Below are 16,606 nucleotides of genomic sequence, written 5' to 3'. Positions count from 1 at the left end.
GTGTTTGAATGTGGGAGCGGATTTACAGACACTACCGACGGGGGAATGGAAACTCCACCCAGAGGTAGTGAAACAGATTTGCAGGAAATTTTATGAAGCAGAGGTGGACCTCTTCGCCTCCCATCAGACAGCGCAACTTCCCCTCTACTTCTCTCTGAGTCACCCAGCCCCCCTGGGTCTGGATGCGATGGCGCACACATGGCCTAAAATGCGCCTGTATGCGTTTCCTCCAGTTTCTCTCCCACCAGGAGTCCTAGCCAGAGTTCGCCAACAAGGGTCTTGCCTCTTGCTGATAGCGCCACATTGGCCGAACAGAGTATGGTTCTCGGAGATAATATCTCTCCTCGACAGCTCGCTATGGGCGATTCCGGAGAGGAGGGACCTTCTGTCTCAGGCAGGGGGCACGATATTCCATCCCAGGCCCGACCTGTGGAATCTTCATGTTTGGCCCCTGAAGGGTACCAACTGAGGAACACAGGGCTTTCGCTGGATGTTATTGATACCATTCTTAGTGTTAGGGCTTCTTCCACCAGACAGAGTTATGCCAGTAAATGGGGTGTCTTTGACAGGTGGTGTGTGGTACACAATGTAGATCCAGTCAACTGCCATATTGCTTCAGTTCTGGACTTCATGCAAGAGAAATTGTCAACAGGCACTTGCCCTGCTACTCTTAAGGTTTATGTGGCCGCTCTTTCAGCTGACCACGCCTTGATTGACGGGATGCCACTCGGGAGATACCCTCTGCTCTCTCGCTTCCTTCATAGGGCCAGATGACTGAGGCCTACAGTAAAAACCAAGATGCCTTCTTGGAACTTAGCTATAGTTCTCGAGGGTCTGGTTGAAACCCCCTTTGAACCTTTAGAATCAGCGTCTGATAGACTTCTGACTCTAAAAATGTTTTTTTCTCATGGAAATAACTTCTTTGAAGAGAATTGGGGATATGCAGGCTCTGTCTATCTCACCATCATGCTTAGACTTTGCCCCAGGGAGTGTGAAAGTGATTTTGCATCCTCATCCTGATTACCTGACTAGGTTCCGTTTTCGGCTGTACATCCAGTTATTCTAGAGGCCTTCTGCCCTCCGCCGTTCACAATGCTGGAGCAGGAGAAATCTTATAGACTGTGTCCAGTCCGTGCTCTTCAGACTTACGTCCACCGCACTAGCCAGTGGTGTAAGTCGGAGCAACTGTTCGTCTGTTATGGTGGTGGTAACAGAGGAGCAGCTGCCACCAGGCAGACCATGTCTCACTGGGTCAGGGATGCTATTACTTTGGCTTATGAGGCGTGCGGTCAAGCTTCGCCTATTGGTCTTAGAGCTCACTCCACAAGGGGGGTCGCCTCCTCTAGTGCTTTAGCAATTGGTGCCCCCTTACAACAGGTTTGTGATGCGGCAGGTTGGTCCTCTCCGCACACATTCATAAGATTTTATAGTTTGGATGTCCATGCTACTCCGGGCTCTCATGTCCTTGAGTCAACATCACAAGCTAATGTCTGAGGCCTTCTTGTGGTTTTGTAGCACACCTGCACAACCTTAGGGGTCCAGACATTTTCAAGCACAGCGGCGTGGGTATTCTCGTTCCCAATGCGCTTAGCAGCGCAGCATTGACTGAAACTTTCGAAAGGGAATGTTCCCGGTTACTTAACTGTAACCTTGTTCCCTGAGAAAGCGGAACGAGATGCTGCGCTGCGTTGCCATACTGAAATATGTCCCAGGACTGCTCTTCAGACAAAATGTCCTGTCGATGCACCTGTGGCTTATCTATTTATAGCCCCGTGTTGCGGGTGCGCTCCAATGACGTCATCAACCGAGGCTATATTACCGCCGGGTCAATTCTATCGACGTGTTACAAACATTATTCACAGCTGGTCATGAACAAGATGTTTCCCAATGTGCTGAGCAGCGCAGCATCTCGTTCCGCTTTCTCAGGGAACAAGGTTACAGTTAAGTAACCGGGAACATTCCCTTTGTTGTCATTGAAAAGGGGGTTTCCTGAGGTTGCTGATTGGCTGGAAGTTCAGTTGTCATTGAAGTGACGTCTTGGGAAGCCCGTGGTTGGGCGTTGGCTGAAGATGCGGAGTTGTGGTCTGGTTGTAGTTTTAGATGGGCACTTGAGATCAGACTTGGAGACAAAACTTAACTCAGAACACAAAACTCTCAAACAGAAAAGAAAAGAAACTAAAGTAAAAGAACAGTAGTAAAGTTTGACGAGACTAGGTGGTGTTTCTTCTCATCGTGGCGAAGTAGCAGCTGGTGTGCAGGCCGAAGCACGCTGGAACAGTGCTCAAAGAATGCTAAAAGTGATGACTAAAAGCATGACTAAAAGCAAAAGCTAAAAGCAGACTAAAAGCATAAGCAAAAAAAATAAAAATTTGAGGGTGTCCTGAGTATTTAAACTGGCCTTTTGGCCACACCTCAAATGTTGTCTTGACCAGTTAGATATTGTCTTTGCTCGGGGTGTTGCAATGTTTTTCCTACCCATTCATAAATCATATGTTATCTTATCAATCACGTGGTCCGAATTTTCCCGCTCTTGCAGAGTATAATTTTGGACATGATTCCTATGATAAGAATATGATACATTTGACAAATAACTGATTGTTAGAAATGTTTCAAGCAAGAAGATTCGAACACAAACATACTAAACATGAATATGAATACTTAAACTATTCAATAGTTATTAAAAAGACATACACAATAAGTGATTAGAAACATAGTCAAATGTGTGGGTTATACATAAATGAATATGGAGTTAAGCAATTGACTGATATTCATTTATAAGTCCTTTTGAGTTCATTAAACGACAGTTCTTGTGCCATTCTCTGACATAAAGATGTTCTGTGGGGACCAGAGATTAAAAGGTCCCCTTAGGAATTTCAGTATAGTTCTGCTAGGTGGGGGGAAGTCAATCCAACGATCTTGTTTACTCTCATGGCTTTACATGTGAGGGTCAGACTGTCCATCTTTTTGATTACTTGCCTCAAATTTGACAATCTCTTCTTCGAATTGAAATTTTCAATAATTGTTCTAATGGTGTTAATGTTGAAAGCTGTTCTGTGAAAGAGCTGGTTGGTTATCTTGCTTCAAACTGTGGTGCTAGGAGTTGATTTACAACATCCTGTTGCCTTTCTGTGGAATTCGGCTCCTCATGTTTCAACCATGCTCATGATCGAATCTTCAATTTGTCTGCTTCGGGTCTGATACGCTACACATCTTTGAAACTGTCACTATGGTCATCTGAATTTGGGTGTATTCTCAGCTGTTCATTCGTACAGATATGTTTTTAAACAATATTCAGTTCATTCATACAGATATATAGGTTATTGGGTTTCAATGGGTCCTTAAAAAGTCTTAAATTTGGTTTATCAAATTTAAAAGGTTAGTTCACCCAAAAATGTAAATTATGTCATTAATAACTCACCCTAATGTCGTTCCAAACCCGTAAGACCTCCGTTCATCTTTGGAACACAGTTTAAGATATTTTAGATCTAGTCCGAGAGCTTTCTGTCCCTCCATTAAAAATGTATGTATGGTATACTGTCCATGTTGAGAAAGGTAATAAAAACATCTTCAAAGTAGTCCATGTGACATCAGAGGGTCAGTTAGAATTTGTTGAAGCTTCAAAAATACATTTTGGTTCAAAAATAATAAAAAATTAAGACTTTATTCAGCATTGTTTTCTCTTCCGGGTCTGTTGTGAGCATGTTCATTGCTGCATTGACGCTGATGATGTACAACGCTGCTGACGTGTTATCTTTGTTATTGGGTGCACCAGAAAATACGTCAGCAGCGGCGTACGTCAACAGTTACAGCAGTCGCACTCACAACAGACCTGGAAGAGAAGACAATGCTTAATAAAGTTTTTTTTGTTTTTGGACCAAAATGTATTTTTGATGCTTCAACAAATTCTAACTGACCCTCTGATGTCACATGGACTACTTTGAAGATGTTTTTATTACCTTTCTGGACATGGACAGTATACCGCACATACATTTTCAATGGAGGGACAGAAAGCTCTCGGACTAAATCTAAAATATCTTAAACTGTGTACAAAGATGAACGGAGGTCTTACGGGTTTGGGTTACATTTTTGGGTGAACTAACCCTTTAAGGCCTTAAAAAGTCTTAAATTCCTTAAATGGTACAAGAAATGTCTTAATTATAATTTCAAGAATTCTTATTTTTGAGCATGTAAAAACAAGAACATAACATTAACATTTAAAAGGCTAAGGTTTAGAATAGCCTTGTTCAGACTGTCAGTCCAAATCAGATTTTTGTGCATATCCGATTGGAATCCAATCGCATATGCGTATGTCAAAAAAATCATATGAAATCCGATTTTTACAAATCTGTTTCAAGCTACATTCATGTGGTTTAAAATCCCTTTCAAGTTGCATTTCTGGAAATCTGTTTCAGTCTGACCGCTCAGGGGTGCGTTTCCCAAAACCATAGTTGCTAACTAAGTTAGCAACTATGTTTTTGGGAAATGCACCCCAGATCAGATTTTACATAGCTTCTTCCCTGATGTTCATCTCCCCTGCATATAATGCTTGATAACGCAGTGTTTATAAGTGCAGTGCTGCTTTGTGTACCTCCATTAGTGAGGAAACTGCTCTATTTCTGCCATTCTGTTCTTCTGTCACCTACTGGCAGAGAATTAATTTGCTGTTTCTGTTCAGACCCATGTGAAAATCAACCCATATTTTTTACACACCAAACACACAATTGTAAATGTGAACCTGTAGATTGACTAGAAGCTAATATACATTCTAAATCTAAATAATTAAAATGGTAAGTTTGATATATTTATGTTTTAAATCCATAAAATAACCCTTGTTTAGACTTTCCAAATCTGATTTTTGTGCATAAGCCTAACTTATCCATTTGGAATCCAATCATATATCCAATCATATTTATCAACAATGAACAGCAAAAAAAATAAAAAATAAATTAAAAAAAATCACATGAAATATGACTTACGAATCTGTTTCAAACTACATTTTTATGGTTTGAAATATTACTCAAACTTTTTTTATGGAAATCTGTTTCAGATCAGATTTTGTGCAATTTTTTTGCTTGTGTCACTTTCTGGTGAGCGTGATTTCACCAAGTACAACATGTTCCTGGATCAACATCCTTGTTGTTCCTGGAACAACATTTCAATCAACCAATAAGAATTGAGATATAACTTTTCAGGAAATATCTGTTTTAGGCTTACAATCAGGATTAGGTGCTTCTACACCCTCGTTAATCAGCTATAATTTCTCACTGATTTTAGGAATAAAGTATGGGTAGGGTTAGATTTAGGGGTAGAGGTTGGGTGAAGTCTATATTTTTGGACAATAATGTTGATCCAGGATCATCAAAAGATGTTGATCCAGGAACATGTCTTACCTGGCAAAATCACGACGACTTCACTTTCTTAATCTACAGAAAATGTCAGATGCTATTTGTGGAAAACATGCTGAATGTCTTATAGAAACAAGGTTGTGTTTTTGAAAAGTGCAAGTCAAGCGGAAAATGACAATATACAGCTGGCCTACACACCTCTTTGAGTTTCGAGACTGGCAGAGACAGCAGCACAGAATACACAACTGTGCATTCCAGCTTCCTACATTTCTGCTGCTACCCCTTAAGACATTATATAACCCAGTGCGATGGCAACATGTTGTAAGACAATATCTGTAAATATTGCTGTTGCTGTTTTTATTGTAGGCATACTAACGCAACTTGGTTGCCATAGAAACCGATGCAGATATTCAGTAAAACAAAAGAGTGCCACGGACACACAGATCAGGTCTGAACAGTTACACAGCAGTACACAGTGTGGACAGTCAATCATTTAAATCAGATTCCAATACACAAATAATCAGATTTGGACTGACAGTCTGAACAAGACAAATGACTTTTGACTCATTCCTTTTCTTAAAAAAAAACAAACAAACAAACCAAAAAAAGTTGGTTTTAAAGGCTGCAATTTATCATTTTATAAATCTCTGAACTGTAAATCAATGCTTATAGATGCCTTTTAATTCTTGCACTTTTTTTCATAAAAATGTTGAAGATCGTAGAATGGCAAAAGTTATGGTTATTATTTATTGGAAGGTTAACTAAGGTGATTGGTAAGGATAAATGGACTAATCAGAAAATAATAAATAGATTCAACGTTTAAAAAAAAATGCTATATTAATCACAATCTGTAAATGTCACTTGATTAATGATTTTTTTTGGACCTTTGGGTGCACCGAAAAAGTGGCGAAAAAAAAAAAATTCTGACAATAATTTCATATGTTAGGATTCACCAGGTTAAGGTATGTCTTCAGCCCTGTTGCACCCAATAAAAATAAATAAATCAATAAATTAATGCATTGCCATAGAAAAGAATTACAGAAAAAAGTAATATGATAATTTTGGGGTTATTCATTTGACCTTGTTCATTTAAATGTAGTAGTGTTTGGATCCTTGTTGCCACAGATGTAAGTGGAAATGAGAATCTTAAATGCACTCTGAAAACAAGGGTAGAAAAAACCATAGATCAAGGGGTTACAAGTGGAGTTCAAATATGCAAACCAAATTAGAGCATCAAAAACAACAGCTGGGGTGAAAAAATTGAAAAAAGGGTCAAGAGCAGTAACCGTAAAATACGGCAGCCAGCAGAACAAAAAAACACACATGACAATAGCCAGAGTTTTAGCTGCTTTTCTCTCTCTGTGAGCTGAGCTTTGGCTCTTCAACCCTCCAGTCACACTTTCTGACATAACCTTTGCATGTTTTCGTGCCACATGAAAGATTTTTAAATACAGAGAGCTCATGATTGTCCCAGGAAGGAAAAAGGTGAGAATTGGGCATATAAGACCCCACTGCTTGTTAAAAAACAGAACACAACTTCCCACACAATAAACCTGCATGATAAACAACTCCAAACCAATTGTGTTTACACCTGAAAACACAACATAAAAACTGTAGAGAAATGAAAACAGCCATATGAAGGTTGTAAAAACAGTCACAGTGTTGTTTGTGACCCTCATTTTGTACCTCAGAGGGTCACAAATGGCCCAGTACCTGTCAACAGATATTAAACTCAGATGCAGTAAGGAGGAGATACAGAAGCTCATGTCTAAACTAGAATGAACCTTACACACAAAATCTCCCAGATACCAGCAGCCTTCAACAGATCGCACCATGCTGTATGGCATGACCAAAGAGCCCAGCAGACAGTCACTGGCAGTCAGAGAACGAACGATCAGATGAGTTGGAGACTGAAGCTGTTTGAAGTGAGAGATGGAGATGATGATCAGCAGGTTCCCAAAAACTGTTGTGAGGATCATCAGCAGCATTAACACATACATTGCCACTTTAACAACAGTAAGACAATGCAGTTTTGGACAGGAGTCTGGTCGGAGTGGATAGCAGAGAAGGATGTTCTCAGTTTGAGTTTCATTTGAAGTCATCACGTCTGCTCCAGATGCTGAGATTTTCTTTATAACATATAATGTATGATGGCAGGCAATTATAAACCAAAGTATAAACAGAATAATTTTACAAATTATAGTTTGGTAAAAACCAATATCCAAAGTCAAATGAACATATATATGCCCATCTAACTCCCTAAATGAAGAAGCAGCTCAGACTTGTTCATATATACTCTCAGATTTGAGGTAACCCTCCCCACACCTGTCACTGTTGTCCATAGTTACAAACACAACATGAACTCAGGGGATAAAATGGAGAAAAAATTAACCCACTTTACTTCTGTCTTGAAATGGAGATTAACTAAAAACTAAATGTGTTACTTATTGAAACATGATCAAACATGTCCCTTTATTATTTTTTTCTTTTTTTATGAGCGTGACATAAAATGTTAACATAGCCTACTCTAGAACTTCCAGAAGTAAAAATCCTTTCCCAGTCCAAAATGAAAAGAATAGTGGCTTAATTAAGTGTAATAAAACCTAATAAAAAATTGACCTCAGAAGGGAAATTCTTGAGCAATAAATAAACAATTAAATTTTTATCTACTTTTAGGTTATGAGGTTAATTTTGAACCATAGATGCGGAAACATACTTTATCTAGGGGCTGCTGGGGGGCGGGGCATGATGTTTGTAGGGCGGGGCCATGGTGGGGGATTTTTGACAAAATCTTAATATTGATCAGCCCAAATTCTTATAGATTAACATACAAATGAAGACAGAGTTATATGTGAACCAATATGTGCTTTTGTGATTTTAGTTAAAAAAAAAAATGTTAATATTTCTATAATTTAAGGCGATTTTACTAAATATTAACATCGCTAATACACAAAAGTTTTGGTCAGTGCACTTTGGCGAACTTTCTCATCAGAAACAACAAAGTATATATGTATATATGTATATATGCGATGTAAACAAGAGATTAAGCATCTGAGCACAAAGCAATCCAGGGGGTGGTAAAAACTGCTTAATGGATCACCGGCACCCAGTTAACTTCCATTGAGAACATTTATCACAAGCGCTGCCTGGACAGGGCAAGAAACATCAAGGATGCCTCTCACACTAACCATGGGCAGGTGTGTGTGATCAGTACTCAGGTGAGGGAGTGCGGATCCTGGCGTGTCTGTGACAGAATCTAATCTAATCTAATTTTCCTCTTGACAATATCCCATAGATTCTCTAAAGGGTTCAGGTCTGGTGAGTTTGCTGGCCAGTCAAGCACACCAACACCAGTCATTTAACCAACTTTTGACCATTTTGAAGGCTCAGGAAACCTTTGCAGGTGTTTTGAGTTGATTAGCTGATTGGCATGTCACCATATTCTGTTTTTGTTAAATGTGAGCCAAAATCATCACAATTAAAAGAACCAAAGACGTAAACTACTTCAGTCTGTGTGCACTGAATTTATTTAATACTCGAATTTCACAATTTGAGTCGAATTGCTGAAATGAACTTTTCCACAACATTCTAATTTATTGAGATGCACCTGTATATCCCATAATCATAGCAGCCATCCTTTGGGGGTTGAATGGTCTGAATCTACTCATCCACTCAGATTATGCAGCAGAAGTCGAAATATACCCTTATGAAAAATTTGTTTATTCAAGTATGCTATTAGTATACTTCTTTTAAACTAAAAATAGGAAAGTATACTTTTAGTTTACTTTTTATGTACTTCTCAGAAATGGGCTTTATTTACTTCTCAGAAATATACTTAAAATTAATTTTAGGAATACTTGACTTACACAAAAAATTAAAAAAAAACTAAATATATTTGAACTATGCTCATGCTCCTAGAATCTGTGTTTTCATTGTTATATATGTATATATGTACAACATAATTACAAAACGAATCAAATTTATTTGTGCACTGTAATCCAAATCTGTTCTGACTGGAAGGAACAGACCTAAACTCGGGGTGTTCAAACAGCTGAAAGAACAGGTAGTTCCAGTGAATTTGTTATTTTCATAAAAACACACAGATTGGAGTTTGCACTGCGAACACACACACTAAATGCTCAATCAGATGATTATTATTAAAGGTTCTCTGCAAATAGTAACAGTTTTATTTAGACTCATATCCTAAAGAATCATTTGATGATAAATGGTCCCTTTTTTAAGAGCTTAGTTTTTTTTTATTTAATTTAATTTATTTTTTGTCTGTAACTGTTAAAAAATCATTACAGAGCCACTTCATTATTGAGCTTTTGGAGCTCCACCATCCAACTACAAAGAACGTCAACACACACTCAACAGGTAGGCTACGTGATATCTTTCTTAAAGTGTTAATAAATTTTAACTTTCATCTTATAACTGGTTTTCTGTCAGTCATGTCTTTTTTTCTCTTTTCAGTTTTCAAACAGAAGATTTTTGGCTCTTCAACCCTCCAGTCACTCTTTCTGACATAACTTTTGCATGTTTTTGTGCAAAATAGAAGATTTTTACATACAGAGAGCTCATGATCATCCTGAGAAGGAAGAATACAAGAACTGGACATATTACTGTATACTCCACTCCTTGTTAAAAAGCACAACACAATTTCCCACACAATAACTCTGCAATATAAGCATCTCTAATCCAACTGCACCTATCCCTGAAAATACAACAGAGAAACTGTACACAAATGAAAACAGCCATATGAAGGTAATAAAAACAGTCACAGTGTTGTTTGTGACCCTCATTTTGTACCTCAGAGGGTCACAAATGGCCCAGTACCTGTCAACAGATATCAAACTTAAATGCAGTAGAGAGGACATAGAGAAGGTCATGTCTAAACTAGAATGAACTTTACACAAGAATTCTCCCAGATACCAGCAGCCTTCAACAGATCACACCATGCTGTACGGCATGACCAAAGAGCCCAGCAGACAGTCACTGGCAGCTAGAGAGCGAACGATCAGATGAGTTGGAGACTGAAGCTGTTTGAATTGAGAGATGGAGATGATGATCAGCAGGTTCCCAAAAACTGTTGTGAGGATCATCAACACCAAGAAAGAATACATTGCCACTTTAACAACAGTAAGACGATGTAGTTTTGGACAGGAGTTTGGCCGGAGTGGATAGCAGAGAAACATATTCTCAGTTTGAGTCTTATTTGAAGTCATCATCTGTTCTAGATGCTGAGATGATTTTCATTGTTAAAAGGCTGGCAATTTTTTGCAACATTTGTTTAGTAAAGATAAATATATAGTACATGCCCGTCTATTTTAACTCCCTAAATTCACTTAGAGCAGCTGAGTTTTGTCCATAAATACCCTCATATTTGAAGCTACCCTCCTACTCCTGACACTGTTACAAATAGATACAAAAACAACATTATCTCTGGAGATTAAAACAAAAAAAAAATAAGTAAGCATTAGATACACTATGGGAGTATCATGTATTTCATGCAAAATGTGGTTCTATAAAACGTACAATTACTTATGATTGCATAGATGCTGAATTGTACAATACTAATGTATTTACAGCATTTAAACATACAACAAATAAAATGTAAATTATCATGTATGAATAACTTCACAGACTTACAAATGAATCCTCATGAATATTGCAATCGCCACATGAATATTTTTATTATATTGCATTCAGTCTCAGTGCAGGTTGTACCAGTGGGCCCTGTTTGAAACTTTAAATTAGTTTAATTTGTTTAATCAAGTTTTTTCATTTACTTAATATGAAAAGATAACATTTTGTTCTGTTGTGTGCAGGGGCGTCAGTTTGTGTTGAAAAATGGTGGGGACAAAAAAAAAAGAAATATGGCAACACTGCACAGGATAGAAAAATGCAGTAACTTAGCTAGCTAAACATTTAACCCTTTCACACGTAAGTTTACAATATTCTGGCTGTTAACCCTTTCACACGTCCCCCCCCCCCCCCCCCCACCACCCCCCCCCCCCCCCCCCCCCCCCCCCCACCCCCCCCCCCCCCCCAGCGTGAGTTTTTCAAGGCAACCATTATTTAGAACGTGTCACTTTATGGTTTCCATGGTGACGCGTCATTGCTTGTCACGTGACACACCGCAGCAACAACAGCTGAATGAATGATGATCTGCTTTTATGATCTGCTTTTATGTCTTATGTCATTTTTCCTTTTTTATTAAAAATATTCACATATTTGTTAGATATGGCAACTGATATTTCGATTGTCAAAATATATGCAAGTTGAAGTGTCTTGTTGTTTAAACACCTTTATAACGATCGCGTTAGTTGAGCTGTATGCGCGATTTGTGCCGCAGACGCAGTTCAGAGAATCGGGTCTGTTGGAGTTACAACACGTGAATTCATCCACTTCTCCCGAAATACATAAAAATAAGTGGCTGGTGAACTGGGAGAAGAATAGAGTAAACTTTAAAGTTACTTACACAATGTGTATCTGATATGAATAAAACGTGTCTAATTATAATTGAAAGGATTATTATTGCCTCTTCCTTTTGACATCAGTTTGTATTTTACAAACTCTAAATGTATTGTTTTTTTAGGACTTATATGTCTGAAACCTAAAATAAACTTTATGTGGTTGAAAACACTGGCTCAGCTCGCGAAAGCACATTTGAATTTGGCAGTTGATCACGTCATGCACTGACCGTTCTAATCACACCGGCGTGATCGACTGCAGTAGCCTAATTTACAGCAACCGAAACTGCACAATGTCCAAGAGGAAGAAGGGAGGAGACATTAGAAACTACTTCAGCAAACAGCGCTGTACTGTAAGTGATGGTCTTATTGTGGAAGCCTACTGTAAAATCCAGCAATAAGAAAGAGGCACTTATCTTAATATCTTTGCAAAACTAGCTATTCTAGCTGGCTAGCTAGTTAATCAGTCCATCTAATCAACGTTACATTATGATTTAACATTAGGCCTGCTGATAACCTCTATTATCTAATGAACAATAACAGTTTTCCTGCACATGTTGTAGACTGTTGCTTAGCTGTAGTTGATAGTGTAGCCTACTGTAAGGATTAGGTCTCGGGTTAACATTTTTTTCATAATTTTGCATTAGAATCAGCAGCAGCCAGTTGAAACTCCAGGAACTGATGGAGAGCAGGAGAAAAAGCCAGAGAGTTTAGAGGTGAGATTAACATACTTTAGAAAAAGTAATGTATATTAAGATTTTATTTTATCAATTTAAAAAGTGGATCTTACACTTTAAAAGTATTTGACAATTGAAAAAAAAATTAAGATGTTGCAGACATTGTAGACTGTTGCTTAGTTTATGGTGTCTTATTTGGTTGTGGGTTAATATGTCATAATCTCACACCAGCTTCAGCAGCAGACGGTTTCCACTGTAAGTGCTGATGGAGAGCAGGAGAAAGAGCCAGAGAGTTTACTTCAGAAAAAGTTATTTCAACTGTGTAATAACATGTTTACAAAGTGCATCTTACACATTAAAAGTACAAGACATTCATATTTATTGTACAATTACATTTATTTCAATAGGATCTGCAGCAGGCAGTTGTTAGTGCTAGGGCTGATGTCAGGGAGAAAGGGCCAAATCCGAACAATGAGGATGAGGAATCCAAGCATGAAGGCACTGTAGATGAGGAACAAGTAGAATCTGAGGCAGAGCAAAATTACCCTTTGACTGAGCCATATCACCCTCATCCCAAGTTTATTGAGGTGCAGAAGTTGGCCAACAAGACGCTTCGATTTCAGAAGAGCTGGTTCGATGATTTCCCTTGGTTACACTACTGTCCTAGACTGAAAGGAGTTTTGTGCTTTTATTGCACCAAGGCCTTTTCAAAGCAAACATCTTCACTAGCCAAAAATACAGAGCCAACATTTATTTTGACAGGTTTTAGGAACTGGAGACGGGCTGTGGAGGGTTTTGAGCGACACTCAAGCAGCAAAACACACAACATTGCAGTGACTACGCACATTTATGAGCCAAAATCAATTAATGCCCAACTATCCAGTGTTTTGGCAACTGCACAAGAGGAGGCCAGGTCAAACTTACTAAAAATATTAAGCTCTGTTAAGTACTTGGCCCAACAAAGCCTAGCTTTAAGAGGACATGGAAATGAAGAGGGGAACTTCCACTATCTTCTCGTTCTTAAGGCAGAGGATGATCCTGCCCTTGGACACTGGCTAAAACGGAACCACAGCTACACCAGCCCTGTCGTTCAAAATGAAATGCTAAGTTTAATGAGCAATACCATCATTCGCAACATTGCAGAGGAAATCCTGGCTTTACCAGTGGTCCAATATTCAGTAATAATTACAGGACGTAATAACAGGACGTAAGTGGCACAGAGCAGGAGTCCATCTGTCTCCGCTACGTTGATTCCGACTTGGAACCACGAGAGGAATTCATTGGCCTCTACGAAACCTCTTCCACCACAGGTGAGCAAATTTCTGAGATTGTCTCTGATGTGCTACTCCGTCTGAACCTACCCCTTTCAGGACTGCGTGGCCAGACCTATGATGGAGCAGCCAATATGTCAGGACATCTGTCGGGAGTACAGGCTCACATCAGAAAAGAACAGCCACTTGCTATTTATGTTCACTGTTGGCCTCACTGCGTCAACCTGGTCACACAAGCAGCTTGCTCAACCACACCGATTGTGAGGGATGCATTGCAGTGGACCCATGAGTTGGGGTGCTTGTTTGGACAATCAGGCAAAATTTAAGACCATTTTCAAGTCTGTTGCAAAGTCCACAAGTGGTTCCTACATCACACTCAAACATTTGTGCCCAACACGATGGACAGTGCGCACCCCAGCCATTGACGCCATCCTTGGTCAATATGAGGCAGTCTTGGCTGCACTGGAAGAGATGGCTTCGTCCAACACATCCGACACAGCTTCTAGAGCTAATGGCCTTCATGAGCGGTTCCAAAAGGGCACCACAGTCCTTGGCCTGTTTCTGGCAAAAGAGGTGATGATGGGGTTGGAGGGCCTGAACACTTCACTGCAGGGGAGAGGGAAAACAGTTGGAGGCATGTTAAGTGCAGTTGACTGTGTGAAAAAACACTTTCAGAGCCAACGAACCGAAGAAGCATTCATCACAGTCTACACCAGTGCAACTGACCTGGTAACATCTTTGGACATTGAACCAATAAAGATGCCACATTTACGAAAGCCACAGAGTAGACATGCTGGCCCAGCTGAGCCCTACGTTCCGTCCACAGATCAGGAGTACTACCGTGTACAGTTCTTCCAAGTCCTTGACATTGTAACAACACAGCTGACAAAGCAGTTTGAACAAGAAGGGCTACAGCACCTGGTCAAGCTGGAGAAAGTCCTACTCTCTGGTCAAATTGATAATGTGGTTGACCTGTATCCAGAGCTGCAGTTCCAGTCCCTAAAGGTGCAGCTGGCCATGTTCACTGCCAATTACACCTAAAAAACCTGCTCAGAAGTGACAGAAATCATGAGGAACATGGTTCCCGAGGTCCGTGGTCTCTTCAGTCAAGTTGAGGCACTTCTGCGTTTGTTGCTCGTTGTTCCTGCCTCATCTGCTGAAGCAGAGAGAAGCTTCAGTGCCTTGAGACACCTGAAGACCTGGCTACGCTCTTCAATGTCACAAACCCGACTCAACAGTGTGGCTGTTTGTCATGTTCACAGAGAGAGAATGTATAACTTGGACAAGAAGAAACTGTGTCAAGAGTTTGTTCAAGTTACTGATCGGCGCATGCATGTTTTTGGGTCATTTTAGAATCAGTAATAGTTTATTTTAAGTTACTTTTTTTTTGGATATTGTACATTGTTTCTTTCTGTATCTAAACTGCATTGCATGTTTTATTTCGTGCAAATAAACCTTTAACATTTCTTGGTTCGCTTGATTTTTTAGAACATTTTAACCAAATGCTTTCAAAAAGTGGTGGGGACAAAATCAGCCATTTCAAAATGTGGTGGGGACATGTCCCCAGCGTCCCCAGTGTTAATGACACCTATGGTTGTGTGATTTCTGCTGCCAACTCGTTTAATGCTAAACAAGTTAAATGAAAAACACTCATTCATTTAACCTTTACTTATCATACAATATTTACTTTGTTCATATAGCCATTTTCTCTTAAATGCTGTTACTGACAATAAACCATTGCTTGTGAAACTGAAATGCTTGTGCAACTGATGTTTATGCAGCTGATGTTTGTGCAACTGCAAGCTCATCGACGCCCTCCGTGTCAATCTCCTCGGAGAAAGAAAGGCGGTGCGTCGCGGCCATTACTCAGAGGGAAGGACCGCAGGTCGGGCTTCCGAATCCAGAGATCGGGCAGATCTGGTGGGTGAGGTAGGAGATAGGGACGTACCCATCTCCATTCCCTCCAGCAGATCTATCTGCGAACCCAGGGAGTGCAGGCACCGCGAGGAACGTTGGCGAAGGCTCCCTCTCGAGGAGAGCCCTCCGGGATCGAAGCGTCTGCACTGGCCGTACACAGTGCAGGCAGTCAGCCTCCATCAAGATCTGAATCAACCTGCTTCGATCCCAGGCAGACCGCGCACTGTGTGTATCCCCACTCGTGATGTAGCGAGGGCAGGGAGGAACACACAATCTGAAATGCGATCTGGATTCACCTTTCAGATGTCTCGTCTTAGCTTTGCTCTTTGACTGTTTGTAACAATATAAAAAACTCCATAATCACGGGAAGAAGGAGGCGGGAACCAGCGAACACTCAAATAAAACTTTAATAACCAAATAAACATAAAATAGCGGCATCCACACGGGTGACTGCCGCGCGCACAAACAAAAACCAAACCACAAAATAAAGCCCAGGCCTGGTCCTCTCGTCCTTCACTGTCGTTGCCCCTCTTTTGTATCCTCCCAATCTCCTCCGTGGGACTTGAGACCGGTGAGTGGAGCAGGTGTCGCTCATTTCCCAATCACTCCACCGGCCTCGCTCCGTTCCCACGGCTCTCGGCCCCGCCCCACTCGTCAAACTATTGATTAATTTTTGAGGAGTTGATAGTTTCAAACGGCTATAGGTAAGGCTGAAATGGTAGAATTACATGCACACGCAGAGCGCTTGCTGAAAGACTCGAAGCTGATGCCAGCTGCGCGGCATGTGCTTTTATCCATGTCCATGCTTTTATAGCTTCCTGGTCGCTTACGTCACCCCGACCGTGATGTCACGCTCTTCCATTAGACAGATTACACATGATATTCAGAGTCGCTCATGCTAAGCGCATTCCCCATAGCATTTT

At 40.1% G+C, this 16,606-nt stretch overlaps 1 protein-coding gene and 1 pseudogene across 1 annotated transcript; both read right to left on the bottom strand.

Moving 5' to 3' along the window:
* Positions 1 to 5,914: 5,914 nt before the first annotated feature.
* Positions 5,915 to 8,286, bottom strand: LOC109107078 (trace amine-associated receptor 4-like). The gene has a single exon (XM_019120348.2). The coding sequence runs from the start codon at positions 7,445 to 7,447 to the stop codon at positions 6,431 to 6,433; it is 1,017 nt and encodes a 338-aa protein (XP_018975893.2). The 5' UTR covers positions 7,448 to 8,286; the 3' UTR covers positions 5,915 to 6,430.
* Positions 8,287 to 9,261: 975 nt separating this feature from the next.
* LOC122141089 lies at positions 9,262 to 11,164 on the bottom strand (annotated as a pseudogene).
* Positions 11,165 to 16,606: the final 5,442 nt, after the last annotated feature.

This window comes from Cyprinus carpio, chromosome B20 (genome assembly GCF_018340385.1).
Source record: "Cyprinus carpio isolate SPL01 chromosome B20, ASM1834038v1, whole genome shotgun sequence".
In the NCBI taxonomy this organism is placed as follows: Eukaryota; Metazoa; Chordata; class Actinopteri; order Cypriniformes; family Cyprinidae; genus Cyprinus; species Cyprinus carpio.
The sequence above is the reverse complement of the archived record's forward strand: the minus strand, read 5'-3'. Positions and strand labels throughout refer to the sequence as shown.

Bases quoted from the DNA above. Each gene is read 5' to 3' on its own strand.
- LOC109107078 (XM_019120348.2), bottom strand. From the start codon at position 7,447: ATGACTTCAAATGAAACTCAAACTGAGAACATCCTTCTCTGCTATCCA.